The sequence below is a fragment of the Mustela nivalis genome, assembly GCF_964662115.1.
Source record: "Mustela nivalis genome assembly, chromosome: 5".
NCBI lineage: Eukaryota > Metazoa > Chordata > Mammalia > Carnivora > Mustelidae > Mustela > Mustela nivalis.
Genome location: NC_139024.1, coordinates 91624637 through 91637669, shown reverse-complemented (window position 1 = coordinate 91637669; position 13033 = coordinate 91624637). Strand labels below are relative to the sequence as shown.

Genomic DNA, 13033 nt, shown 5'->3' with positions numbered 1-13033 from the left:
AGGTCAGACCAGCTAATAAAGAGTTAAAATGTCATTGTCCCATCGACTTTCTGGGGCGTTCGAGTGTTCCTCAGAGCAAAACCCAGGGTATGGAGCCAATTTTTGATAAGAAAAAACAGAGTAACCAAAAAACCTTGAGAGATAAGAAAGTACTGTTAACCGAAACAGTTGAGGGTTGACAAACCACTGGGGGTAGCTCTTTCTAATCTTCCTACATCACTGACGACAACACAAGCAACCGGCAAGAAAATGCCACACCGCAGGACAGTGTGTGACCAGGCAAAGATAAGACCTCAGCGAGGATACAGCCTGGGTGTCTGCCTCCACGACCCCCGCGACCTCCCCGCGACCCTCCGCTCCCGCAGGCTGCGCCCCCTCCACCCTCCAGACGCAGGCAGTGCCCGCCACCCCCCCGCCCCCGGGCCCGCTGATTGGCAGGCGGTGCAGCGACTCCTAGAGCCCGGCTTTGGTTTGGCAGGCCCAGCGGAGGGCACCATCCTACCGTAGCCAATAGGAGGCAAGAGGCGGGACTTGCGGCCAGGAGGAGGTGCTGGTCAGGTGCTCTGAGCCGAGGCTGCGTGCAGGTGAGCGGCTGCAAGTTCAAGGGGCAATTCTCGCTTCCGCCACCTCCCCGCTATTGCCCCCGGGTCTCCGTGAGCCCCCCCAGCCCCTGACTTACCATCCTCTTGTCCCAACCCCATGCGGGCCGTCCGGATCACTGCAAGGGTAAGAGTCCAGGGGAGTGGGCTGCTTGCCTCCCGGGAACCCCACACGGCTCCTGTGGTCCCCTCAGACCAGCCCCTCTTTCCTTGCACGCGCGCACAGCTCACGTGGGGGCACCTGCCGGCCTCGGTGGGCGGGAGGTCAGCGAATGGCTAAAGTATTCAACGCCCGGACCCTTCCCAGTGACTAGGTTGGAATCCCAGGGGGGAAGATAGGGCACTACTTCTTTCTCTCGACGTCGAGTCCCTCTAAACCCACCGACTCCTCCTCCACTTTCTTCTCCGTGTTTGTTGGCGCCCCTTCCCTCTATTTGCAAGGCAGCCTGTGGGGGAAGGATTAGAGGGGAGGAGAACCTGGAAAGCAGCCCGGTGAAATCTGGACCGAGAACTAGGGATTCCACTGCACTGTGCAGCAGTTTGTGCATGGAAAAGAACGAAATCTGCTATTTCTTTCATCCCCACCCCCACCTCTTTGTTTATTGCTTTATGTCATCGATGTGATAATGTTGAGTCTTCTTACCAAACATTGCTAAGCTGTAGACAACACAGCATTTATTTTCTTCTGTCCAGGAAAGCAGTTCTTTCCTGCTTACCACAGTTGCTGAATTCATTTACTTAGAGGAAAATCAGGCATTTCATGTAGTTGATTTTTTTTTTTTTAGCCTTAAATTATATTTGTTTCATAACAGCTTTTGTGAGGAAGGTGAAGGGGGGAAAGGGGGAGGAAACAGCATCCTCAGCTATTTATGTTAGTAAATACAGTTGGAGTTCATTATTGGAACTGGTTTTTAAATGTTCCTTCCAGAATTAGAAACATTATTGCCATTTGAGAAATAGTTTTTAAATTTAAATTTTGAACCATTGTCTGGAGACCGATACCTACTGCAGTTTCAGTTTAAATAATGTTCTAGGTACAGTGAAATCATAGTTAAAAATTAGTGTATCTGAAAGCAAAGCAAGCATGCCAAGCTGTTTTTACTTACCTATACCTCTAATATAGCCAGCAAGACAAGACAGGATCTGTTTTTGAGGTTTAAAATATCTTCAGCATATTCAAGTTAACAAGGCATCAAAGGCTGAATTCAGGAGATTTCTTGGCACAAGAGTGTGGATAGATCCAGGTTTCGGTGGACTTACAAATACCTTCACGCAAGAATGGACAAGAATAGAGAACCAAAAATCCTTGCTTAATTTGCAAGCCCAATTAGAGTTCACAAAATTTACATATGTGTTGTTTATCCATACTGCCTTTTGTTAGCTTTCTTGAATAGAATAAAAACTTTTTAGACATACAAGCAGATTAAAAAAAAAAAAAAATAGAACAACTGACCAACAACCTTGATCCAAAGGGAGTCTTTAATCCTGGCAAGTGCTTTTCCCACACATATCACAAAGATTAAATATTGATGAATTTCAGCTCACAGAAAGTCAACACCAGATTTCAGAATTATGTTTCTGTTCAACAGAAACTGTTTTAGAATAACAAAGGCTATGCTTTAATTATGAAATAAATGAATGCAAATTACACTACACAAGCATATTTGAGTATCACAAATTTTATGTCACTTCAAAAAACCAAGTTCATCTTTTTTCTCATTTCTTGAGTAACATCCCTAAATATAAGACTTTGGCTTTGAAAAATAGACGTGTGTTTTTTTTTTTTAAAGTATTTTTATTGGATTTGCTGATGGTACTTGCTTGTTTTTAGGTTCCTGTAGTTGATCTAACCATAATGATAAATACTTTCCCAGATATTAATTAGATTACATAAACTTTACAGGCCAAAAGTCAGAAGTCTGGGTCCCCTGCAAAAGTTTCTGAAAAGTTTTTGGTTTTCTCAAAAGTAAATTATTTCATTTTAAAATGATATTTGGGGGGGGTTACTTAAATAATTACTTTGAGAAATGTTTTGATAAATTCTTCGAAAGTAGCAGTTTCTAAAATGAAACTGAATTTCTTAGCTTTATTATGCAGGAAGCCCCAGGTCTCTTACTTAAGGTGGAACAACGTAATTCTTCCAGGCTGTGATTTATGACATAACTGCTATTACTAAGTACTGTTACTGTCAGTTTTGGGTAAGGTATACCAAAAAAAAAAATTGTTACTAACTTCTATATGTTTTCTATACAGATTATCTTACACTGAGCTGATCAAATACTTTGAAAATGACTTCCAAACTCCTCTGGGTGTCCTTCATACTTGCTGCGTTAATACTGTCCGTTACATTTTCTCTCCAACCAGACCAGCAAAAGGTTCTACTGGTTTCATTTGATGGATTCCGTTGGGATTACTTGTATAGAGTTCCAACACCCCATTTTCATTATGTTATGAAGTATGGTGTTCATGTGAAGCAAGTTACTAATATTTTTATTACAAAGACCTACCCTAACCATTATACTTTGGTAACTGGCCTCTTTGCAGAGAATCATGGGATTGTTGCAAATGACATGTTTGATCCTATTCTGAATAAGTCTTTCTCCTTGGATAACATGACTATTTATGATTCTGAGTTTTGGGAAGAAGCAATGCCAATATGGATCACAAATCAGAGGGCGGGACATTCTAGTGGTGCAGCCATGTGGCCTGGAACCGATGTAAAAATACATAATAGTTTTCCTACTCATTATATGCCTTACAATGAGTCTGTGTCATTTGAAGATAGAGTTGCCAAAATTATCGAGTGGTTTACGTCAAAAGAGCCCATAAATCTCGGTCTTCTTTATTGGGAAGACCCCGATGATATGGGCCACAATGTGGGACCCGAGAGTCCGCTCATGGGGCCTGTCATTTCGGATATCGACAACAAGTTGGGATATCTCATACAAATGCTGAAAAAGGCCAAGTTGTGGAACGTTCTGAACCTAATCATCACAAGTGATCATGGAATGACCCAGTGTTCTGAGGAAAGGATCATAGAACTTGATGAGTATCTGGATAAAGACCACTATGTCCTGATTGACCAATCTCCAGTAGCGGCCATCTTGCCAAAAGAAGGTAAGTCTGATCGAGTGGTGATCTGGGGCCGGAGTTGGATGTGCCCAGTGCCCCTGAGGGGGGTATTTTTGTTTCTATGTCTTCATAGGCTTGCCTGTGAAGTTTTCTAGGGCTTAATCCTTAGTCTCTGAAAAGACAAAATCTCTTTTCTCAGTCTGTAATTTTTCATTTTTCCCAAGAATTTGAAATTGATGTTCTCTCTGTATTTACGGTAGATGGATTGAGCCATCTTGGAACCACCAAATATGATGAAAGCTACAGCCTCCTTTCTGAGGAAAATTGAGATGGAAAGAGACATAGAATTCACATGCAATTACAGTGATTTTATGGAAGCCCTAAATTTAGCCTTCTGTGGATCCTTTTGTAGGACCTGCTTAATAGGGAGACAGTGCTGTATAGGAAGGAGAAAGCAGTGGTCAAGCTGAAGATTTCTTTTCCCTGTCTATAAATGAGGAAGTCATAACAATACATTGAACAAACCTTTTCTCAAAGCCTCTACCAACCTTGTCACCTAAGCGTTACTGCTGTTTTAAAGACAAGTGAACTAGTTCAAGTTTAACCTCACCAGATCACGAAGGATGTGCAGAGGGAGACTCAGACTTCTGACTTCCTTTTTATCACCATCTAGATTAACTCTAGATATCCAGTGAGAGGACAGATTTTGGAAAGCTGAATACCTCACATTACGAGCCTTACATACCTCTCAAGGGAATCAAGAGGATCATATGAAACAGCGAATGTTAAAATATACGTGTGCACTTGCACATGAACCTTTTAACAAATTCAGTATAAAATAACAAGTCTTTTGTTGTTTGTGGAAATCACATTAACTCTTCAGTTTTCCTTATAAAATTGGAATGTGTCCTGTGTTGGAGGTGTTGGGAGGCAGGGAGGAGCCCCCAATAAAGGATTTGACAAACAAGAAAAGGATTAAAGACACTACGTTTGAAGTTCCAGGGAGTGCTTTTGCCACGCCTCCAGGGGTTAAAGAATTTTCCTGTTTCACAAGCTGTGTTTCACCTCCAGTCTGCCCTTCCTATCTTTTTTTTTTTTTTTTTAATTTTATTTTGTTTTTTCAGTGTCCCAAGATTCATTGCTTATGCTCCACAGCCAGTGCTCCATGCAGTACGTGCTCTCCTTAATACCCACCACCAGGCTCACCCAACCCCCCCCCCCCCAAAAAAAACCTTCAGTTTGTTTCTGAGTCCACAGTCTCTCCTGGTCCCTCTCCTCCTCCGATTTCCCCCCAAGGGCTGCCTCGCCCTCCTCTCAGAGATTCTCTCTCCTTGGTGTGCATAACTATCAGAACTTAGCTCTTTGTTTTTGTTTGTGTAGACATTTTCCTTAGTGTCAACAGCTGCAGGGAGGGGAAGTGTGGTTCTATCTAATGTCCTCTCAGTTCTGTTAAGTGAATTTACGTACAGCAGAAGATGGGTCATTTCTGTTTGCCCCTCAAGATTCTTTGCTCAGGGGATAAGAGTCTTCAAGTATCTGGCTGTATTTCTTTGTGTTCTGCACAGTGGTGGTTTACCTCCCGGGGTGTTGTTGGGGAGGAAGAAATGTTGCCAGGGTGGTTTCTTTAATCGTTAACAGTGAGTGCCTGGTTCTGAGTCCCTCTCCGTATCCTTCCTCTTTGAGGTAAATTTGATGAAGTCTATGAAGCCCTAGCTCATGCTCATCCTAATCTTACTGTTTACAAAAGAGAAGAGCTTCCAGAAAGATGGCATTACAAGTACAACCGTCGAATTCAACCCATCATAGCCGTGGCTGACGACGGATGGTATATTCTGCAGAATAAGTCCGATAACTTCCTGTGTGAGTATATTACACCGTTTCTTCCCATTCTGCGTCACTGTTTGTTGGAGTGGAGACTGTGCGTAATAGAGCGGTATTTATTAATCGGATAACTAACCGGAGTCCTACATGAATAGCAAAGCAAAGATCCTTGGGACTTGCCCCTAAACATGCATTTCGCTGGAAGTCATCAGACCAAAGGTATGCAGAGTGACCCGGACAGCTAATTATAGCCATCATGTTCTTGAGAAAAACCTAATTGGAAATTTACAGATTGAATGTTTTTTCTGCTTCTGTTTCATGTTCTAATTTCGTAAGTACGTAATCTCTGTTTTTATTTGCAGTTGTTAGCTTTCTAGTTTTCTTTGCCCTTCTGGTTCCACCAAATACAGGCCAACTTTGTTTTTTACCTTCTGAAAAGAATTGCGTATGGCCTGGAGGACCGTATATGAAAATGTATTTTTCTAACCCCTAGTGATACAGTTTTGGAGCTATTTCCACTGAATTTTTTTTTTTTTTAAAGATTTTATTTATTTACTTGACAGAGAGAGATCACAAGTAGGCATAGAGGCAGGCAGAGAGAGAGAGAGGAGGAAGCAGGCTCCCTGCTGAGCAGAGAGCCCGATGCGGGACTTGATCTCAGGACCCTGAGATCATGACCTGAGCCGAAGGCAGCGGCTTAACCCACTGAGCCACCCAGGCGCCCTCCACTGAATTTTTAATATAATGGACGTCCCATTTGAAATTCAGACATGCAAAAGAAGGGGCTTTCTGCCATCCTTAACATGTAATTTTTCTCTTATATAGCTTCTAGCAAGTTAGTCAAATGGAAAAGCTGTCCACAGGCTTTTACTGCTCTGTAATGGGCCCCTCATGTGCATATTTGCTCAACTCCCTTCCCTCTCCCTGCTCTGCTTTGTCCTGCTGCTGATTGACTTCTAACGACTAATTTCCCAGACTCCTTTGTCAACCTGTTTCTGGTTATATGTGGCCAAAATAATAGAAGACACCCACAGGAGTTTGGGAGGCAGGAGTTGGGAGTTGGGAAGAAGCCAGGATATTTGTCCCACTCATCCTCCATCTTAGGTGGTGTCTGTGATGGTGACTTCATTTCCTCTGTGGTCCCAGCTCCCTCTGGACAGCTCTTCCTACAGCTTCGTCTCCTACCGGGCAGCCCTAGCCTTTGGGCTCTGGCAACACCACCTTCTGTCCCTCCAGCTGCGGCCTAGGGGCTGTTCCTAATCCTTTGCCATCTGGAGGAGGCTTCTCAGCTCTTAGAACTTCCCTCCGGTGAACTACCTTGCTGGCCTACTGCTTTCCTGGTGGACAAAGATATTAACATGGCCACTGATCAGTTCCCAGGGAGTTGTTTTTCCTCTGTTATTTAGATAATGAAGGAACTACATTGTATCAAAACTACACAGGAATGCTTTCTTCAGGCTTGGTCCTTGATCTATCTGAGATGTACAAAGATGTCCCTTGAGGTAGAATTGGGTTCTATCATATTTGTTGACCAAAGGAAAAGCAGTCGCCTGACCGTGGCATCTGTAGTACATATGGGAATCACAGTGGCAGGTGTATACAGGGGCCTGGTGTCTCGTTCTTAAAGGTTTTACACATGGATGATGATCTGTAAGCTTACTTACACCAGGAGATCTGTGTTAAGAAAGCCTTTAAAAATAATTTCTTTCAGGGCACCTGGGTGGCTCAGTCAATTCAGCATCTGCCTTCTGCTCAGGTCATGATCCCAGGGTCCTAGGGTCAAGCCCCACATCAGACTCCCTGCTCAGTGGGGAGTCTGCTTCTCCCTCCCCCTCTGCACCTAACCCACTTGTGTGGCACGCATGCTCTCTCTCTCTCTCAAATAAAATCTTTTTTTTTTTAATATTTTATTTATTTATTTGAGAGAGGGAGTGAGAGTGAGCATGAGAGGGGAGAAGGTCAGAGGGAGAAGTGGGAGAAGCAGACGCCCCATGGAGCTGGGAGCCCAATGCAGAACTCCATCCCAGGACTCCCGGATCATGACCTGAGCTGAAGGCAGTCGCTTAATTGACTGAGCCACCCAGGGTGCCCTCAAATAAATAAAATCTTTCAAAAAATTTTCTTTCAAAAAAATTTCTTTGGCTCAGAGAATAATTGCTGCCTTTACATGTTCAGATTCTCATGTACTGTGCAGATAGCTCTTGTGGTAGCGGGGTTGCTCAAAAAAGAACTGCTGTCTCTGAGATTTGTCCTTTATAAGTAATGTGAGTCTGATGGGCTCTCTTGAGATTTTGGTGTGGTGAACTATACTTACGCAACTGATTGGTCAGGCCTGTTTTTGCTAGAAGGTCTTAATAACGCTCCTGTTATGTTCAATGTGGTTATTTATTCAACAAATAAATATATGAAATAATTATTTCTTCAACAAATAATTACATGTTGGCCAGCATATTCCTTCTCAACCTGAGTTCCACAGAGAATGAAGTCCTAATGTCCAAAAGCAGTGCTTCTCAAAATAGGTTTCCTGTAGGGCCCCTGGGTGGCTCAGTAAGTTAAGTGTCCAGCTTTTGATCTCAGCTCAGGTCTTGATCTCAGGGTTGTGAGTTTGAGCCCTGCATTGGGCTCCACGCTGGGCGTGGAGTCTACTTAAAAAATAATAACAACAACATAAAATGCAGTGTTTATTATACAGGAGTTGTCATGCTTCAGTGTTTACATATCCTGATAAATCAGAAGACTTCTAAGGCTTTTTACTTTCTTTGTAGCCACACAAGCTCACAGTGCTAAATTGTATTTTGATCTGAACCACCTCTATCAAGGTTTTACCCATAAAGGTCCTGACATTAAGTTTTCTACAGCGGGTTGTAGCTGTCGCTAGGGGTTTGATTTTTGTGGTGTCTTTTGTTTTCCCCACAACTGGTAACTGGTAATGGTGAATTTACTCTCTTAATGACTGAGAGCCGCTTTATCCCTTTATCTTTAGAACATAATTGGAACAAAGTAGGTTACCTAAAAAGTACTTACCGAATATTAGTTTACCGGCCACCAGAAAAAAAGAAAAAAAGAAAAAAAAAATGCTTTCATTTTCCCCTGACTTGGGTTCGGTTTTGCTCTTTACCCCTCCTCCTCTACTGTTTCAGGTTGCTTCTGCCTGTGAGAAAGATTTGTCATCAGTGTGACTTTTCATTTTCTAAAGTGGACGGTGATGTTGACCACAGTAGAGATTAATCATAAAAGATTCTTTTCTTTTAAAATATGAACAAGTTAAACTTTGCACTTAAGTTCAGAATTGGACGATACAACCGTGATTCTCGTTGTCGTGCCCTGGGAGCGGGGGCTAACTTACTCATCCATGTTCTCTTTCCAGTAGGCAACCATGGTTACGATAATGCATTAGCAGACATGCATCCGGTATTTTTAGCCCATGGTCCTGCCTTCAGAAAGAATTTCACGCAGGAAGCCATGAGCTCCACAGACCTGTACCCACTGCTCTGCCATCTGCTTAACATCACGGGCATGCCTCACAACGGATCCTTCAGGAACGTCCAGGATCTGCTCCGTTCAACAAGCCCAGGAGCGCTTCCTCCCACGCCGGGTCCCACACTCCTCCACGGTAGCGTCAAGCCTGGAGACGATGAGAGCGAGGAGTCCTATGCTTATTTCTTAGGGGTGTCTCTCGGCAGCATTTTGGTGATTGTATTCTTTGTGATTTTCGTTAAACATTTAATTCGCAGTCAGATACCTGCCTTACCAGATGTGCAGGCTGAAATCGCTCAGCCATTATTACAAGCCTAATGCTACTTCGAAGTGGAGATGTGTACTTACTTCAGTGTTTAAGGGTTTCAGATTCTAGGAAACCAGTTTCAGACATTTGCACAGATCATTAGGCAGTTATGTACATAGATAGGCACAGACACATACCTACAAAGGATTAAAGTGGGAGACATGATTCTGTTATTCTCTCTGGCTTAGGGTAGATAAAATCCTGCTGTATTTGGACATGGCACCTATAATGTATATATGTAATGGCTTTGCACTGTTTAAAGTACCTTATGTATTACACTTTAAATTACTCTCCTCATGGGTACTTTTATATGAAATGCACTTTATTGCTGATTATGTCTTGTAATTTGGTCGAAATACACAAATTGTTTTCTGCCCACATTACAAACTACTTGTTATTTGGTGGTCACACAGAATGAAATGTCTTATAATTCCTGAAAAATGCCAGAATCTGTCTCCTTAAACTCAGGAGTGCAAAAAAAAAAGTCAAAACTGTTGAAAATTAAACATGATAACCTTTGTACATCGAATTTTGGAGAGATGCATTCCCAACTGCGGGGTGCATCTGTGGGCATTCCTTCTCATATTTCTTTCTAAAAGACATGGGTTTTCATTTTATTTTCTTTAAAAAAAAAAAAAGGTTCAAGTACTGACAGACTCCTAAACATCCCATTTCTATCATGAAATTCATGATGGCTATTTTCTGAGGAGTCCTTTTGCTCTGATTCTTTAATAACAAAGACACCATGATACCCGTGTCCTTCCTGTGTAGTCTGGCCCTGGCCCGCTGTGAACAGAAGCCATCGGTGATCATCCCAGCAATAAGCTTTTCTTCTTGTTCTGTGCTTACTTGCTTCTTTGAAAGCTAAATCACTATGAATCACATTAAAAAATCACATAAGATACAACAGTGTTTGTTTTCTTTCTGGTAACAAGTAGTAAGAGAGCAGAAGCTCCTCGAAGCCTTGAGCATTTGCGGATCCATAGTCGCCAACTATGTCGGGTAAAACAGACCACGCGGTCCTCCAGTGGGACTGTGTGGAGCCAGGGAAGGAAAGTTAGGTGGGACCTTGTCTGAGATGTACCCGCCTTCCCCAGAGCAACACTGAAGGGTGCCTTGTGGCAGAAACCAGTGAAATAGCTTGTAGCAGGGACAGGTATTGGAACAAGGAGAGTGGGGATCATAGCCTTGGTTCATGATCGAGCCCTGGGTGCTCGGGGATCAAAGCTGAAATCAGGTTCATGGACATCTGCTTGGTCGCTCAGCTCTTCTCATTTCAATCATCAAATCTGTGCTTTAGATTTCTGAAGGAGTCAGGCTGGGGGGACCTAGGGTTTACTTGTCGTTTCTTAGAGGAAAGAGAAAAGCTTGGAAAGAACTGCTTTCTTTGAAAAAAAAAAAGTTTATATAGACAGGTGGCCAATAGATGATATTGTGATTTTGTGTTGTTAATGCAACAGCTGGCTAATGATTAGATAAAATAGTGTAGGTATTCTAGAAAGAAAGATAAAGCAGATGTAAAGAACAAAAGTAGTTTTACCATCAAAAATATAGTTGAATTTAAGTGCTCCCTAAAATAAAGTGAATGGGTTATTTTTTAAATGATACCATAAAGAAGGTTAGCACTCAAATCTCATTTTCATTACAAAGCCTGTTAATCAAACAGAATGGAATTCGTGGACCTGCTCTGACATTAAAAAGCTGAGAAGTTAGATGGTAGATGGCAAACTCAAGAAGTCTGAACTCTGAATGAGACATTTGAGAATCCTTGGTGGCCACTCCTGTTGGCTTGCTGCATAGCCATGAACTTTACCCACATTATTGAGATGCCAGTGTAATGACCGAAAGATGAAATTGGTCTTTTTAAACGCATTACTGTTCAAATTCTGTCTGTACATTTAAAATCTGTTGCATTAAATTCACTTTAGAACTGCCTCAGTGGTAAGAGGAAAGCACATGCTATACCATTGATGAAACCATTAAAATTATGATCTGGATATTGGATTATTGCAAAGTTTCTTTTATTTACACGTACTCAGTTTCCTGTAAAATGCAGGAGAATTTGCCTGAAGGAAAGTAAAATTTTAAACTTCACTGGGAAATTTCATCATACCTTGAGAGCTTTTTTGTTTTATCTGCGTGTCTGCACCCTCAAGCTTTGTATGCACTGAACAGAAATTGCACATAGAAATAAAATTTAGGCTAGCTGATCTTACTAATTGTAAGTGAGAATTATTTTAAGGCCAGAGGAAGGTACTCCATACCTCCCTCCCTCGCCACCATTTTTGCTGAACATCACTCATCAACTATTTTGTACCATCTATTAATTGATAAGATTTGTCTTCACTGTACATTTTGCAATTTCTTCTCCCTTTGCCACCTGACATTGAAATTTAAACCTGCTTTCAAAATGCTCTCTGACCTCTTTAGGTAAAACTAGGATCCTATTAATGTTGGTTTCTTGCAAGAACCTATTATCTCTAGAAAATCTGATGGGGGTACTAGCTCTTCGAGTTGGTTCATTAAGGGGGACAGACTTGAGAATCTCTACAGCCGGGAAGCATCTTAGGGACCGTTCAACCTCCCCTACTTAACAAGGATCTTAGGGACCATCCAAACCCCTTGACAGCTGTGATGATTGATAGGCATGGACATAGGAATGTCAGCCGGCAGCAGGACCCAGGATTGGATAGGATGTGAATCTAAATGCTCAGAATGAATGTTGAGGGGACATCGTTCATTCGTGACAGGCAGGGGATATGAAACAAAAACAATAATAAAACGCCTGGAAAAGTGAGAAACTATACAAGAAAATGTATTCATAGCTCCTAGTTGATATCATTCCATTGTCTTCCCGCAGGGCTGCTATTGAGAAGTCTTAGGACAATTTATGTCACTCCCCCCCTCCCCCTCCTTCCCGCCCTCCTCCCCACCCTCCTCCACTTAAATAATGTTTCTTTTAAAGCCTTCAGTTCCTTGGAATTTTGCAGTTGTTAAGATACTTCCCTTGTCACTCAAAGACTTTTTTATTGGAAAGGCTCCTATCTCTTTCACAGTAAAGCCAATTTTCAGAGTTCGTTTTAGTTACTAATCTCCTTTCATCCAATTTCTGTTTCCCCCTTTCAGCATTCATGTTAGTTGGATGTTGAACCTTCTGCCAAATGTGACCTCATAGGCACCCAGCGCTGCGGTGTCTGGGCCAGGAAGAACAAGGCTATACATCCTCAGGCTGTATCTAGGGGAAGCTGGTTCGCACTGGGATGATACTGGAGGTAAGGGGTAGGTTGAGTGGGTTTGAGGCATGAGAGATGTCTGATACACCCACACGTGTATGGATTCGTCATTTTATGCAAGGTCCTTAGTTCTTTTCATCTCTGTCTATCCTTGTGTCAACACCATACTGACCGAATTATCACAACTTTACAATAGTTCTTGATGTCCAATGGAGTAAGTCCTATCATGGTGTCGTGAAGACTGTCTCGGCCCTTTACATTTATTTCTGCATCATTTTGAGTCTGCTTATACAATTCCATAAAAAATAAATAAAACTCATCTGGGATTGCTTGGATGCGATGACCAGTTTGAGGAGAACTGACATCTTACAATGTTGAATCTTTCAACCTAGAAACATGACAGAGCCTTCTACTATTTTGGTCTTTTTTTTTTTTTTTTTTTTAAGAATTTATTTATTTATTTGAGAGACAGAGAGCATGAGTGGGGGGCAGAGACAGAGGGAGAAGGAGACTCCTCGCTGAGC

At 42.2% G+C, this 13033-nt stretch overlaps 1 protein-coding gene across 4 annotated transcripts; it reads left to right on the top strand.

The window, feature by feature from the left end:
- The first annotated feature begins 261 nt into the window (after window positions 1–261).
- On the top strand, window positions 262–11491 carry ENPP5 (ectonucleotide pyrophosphatase/phosphodiesterase family member 5). Of its 4 annotated transcripts, none has more exons than XM_082729685.1 (4): window positions 262–584; window positions 2853–3716; window positions 5355–5531; window positions 8860–11491. In XM_082729685.1, exons 2-4 carry the CDS (start codon window positions 2888–2890, stop codon window positions 9285–9287), a joined length of 1434 nt encoding a protein of 477 aa, XP_082585811.1. In that variant the 5' UTR covers window positions 262–584; window positions 2853–2887; the 3' UTR covers window positions 9288–11491. The 4 variants fall into 4 exon arrangements, with proteins under 4 accessions (XP_082585811.1, XP_082585810.1, XP_082585809.1 ...); XM_082729684.1 differs by having other exon boundaries at window positions 525–726; XM_082729683.1 differs by having other exon boundaries at window positions 527–726; window positions 8863–11491.
- The last annotated feature ends 1542 nt before the right edge of the window (window positions 11492–13033 follow it).

Excerpts from the sequence above, each read along its gene's own strand:
- ENPP5 (XM_082729685.1), top strand. The coding sequence starts at position 2,888 with ATGACTTCCAAACTCCTCTGGGTGTCCTTCATACTTGCTGCGTTAATA. Across the intron at positions 3,717-5,354 it reads GGCCATCTTGCCAAAAGAAG|GTAAATTTGATGAAGTCTAT; the intron begins GTAAGTCTGATC and ends TTCCTCTTTGAG. Across the intron at positions 5,532-8,859 it reads TAAGTCCGATAACTTCCTGT|TAGGCAACCATGGTTACGAT; the intron begins GTGAGTATATTA and ends TTCTCTTTCCAG.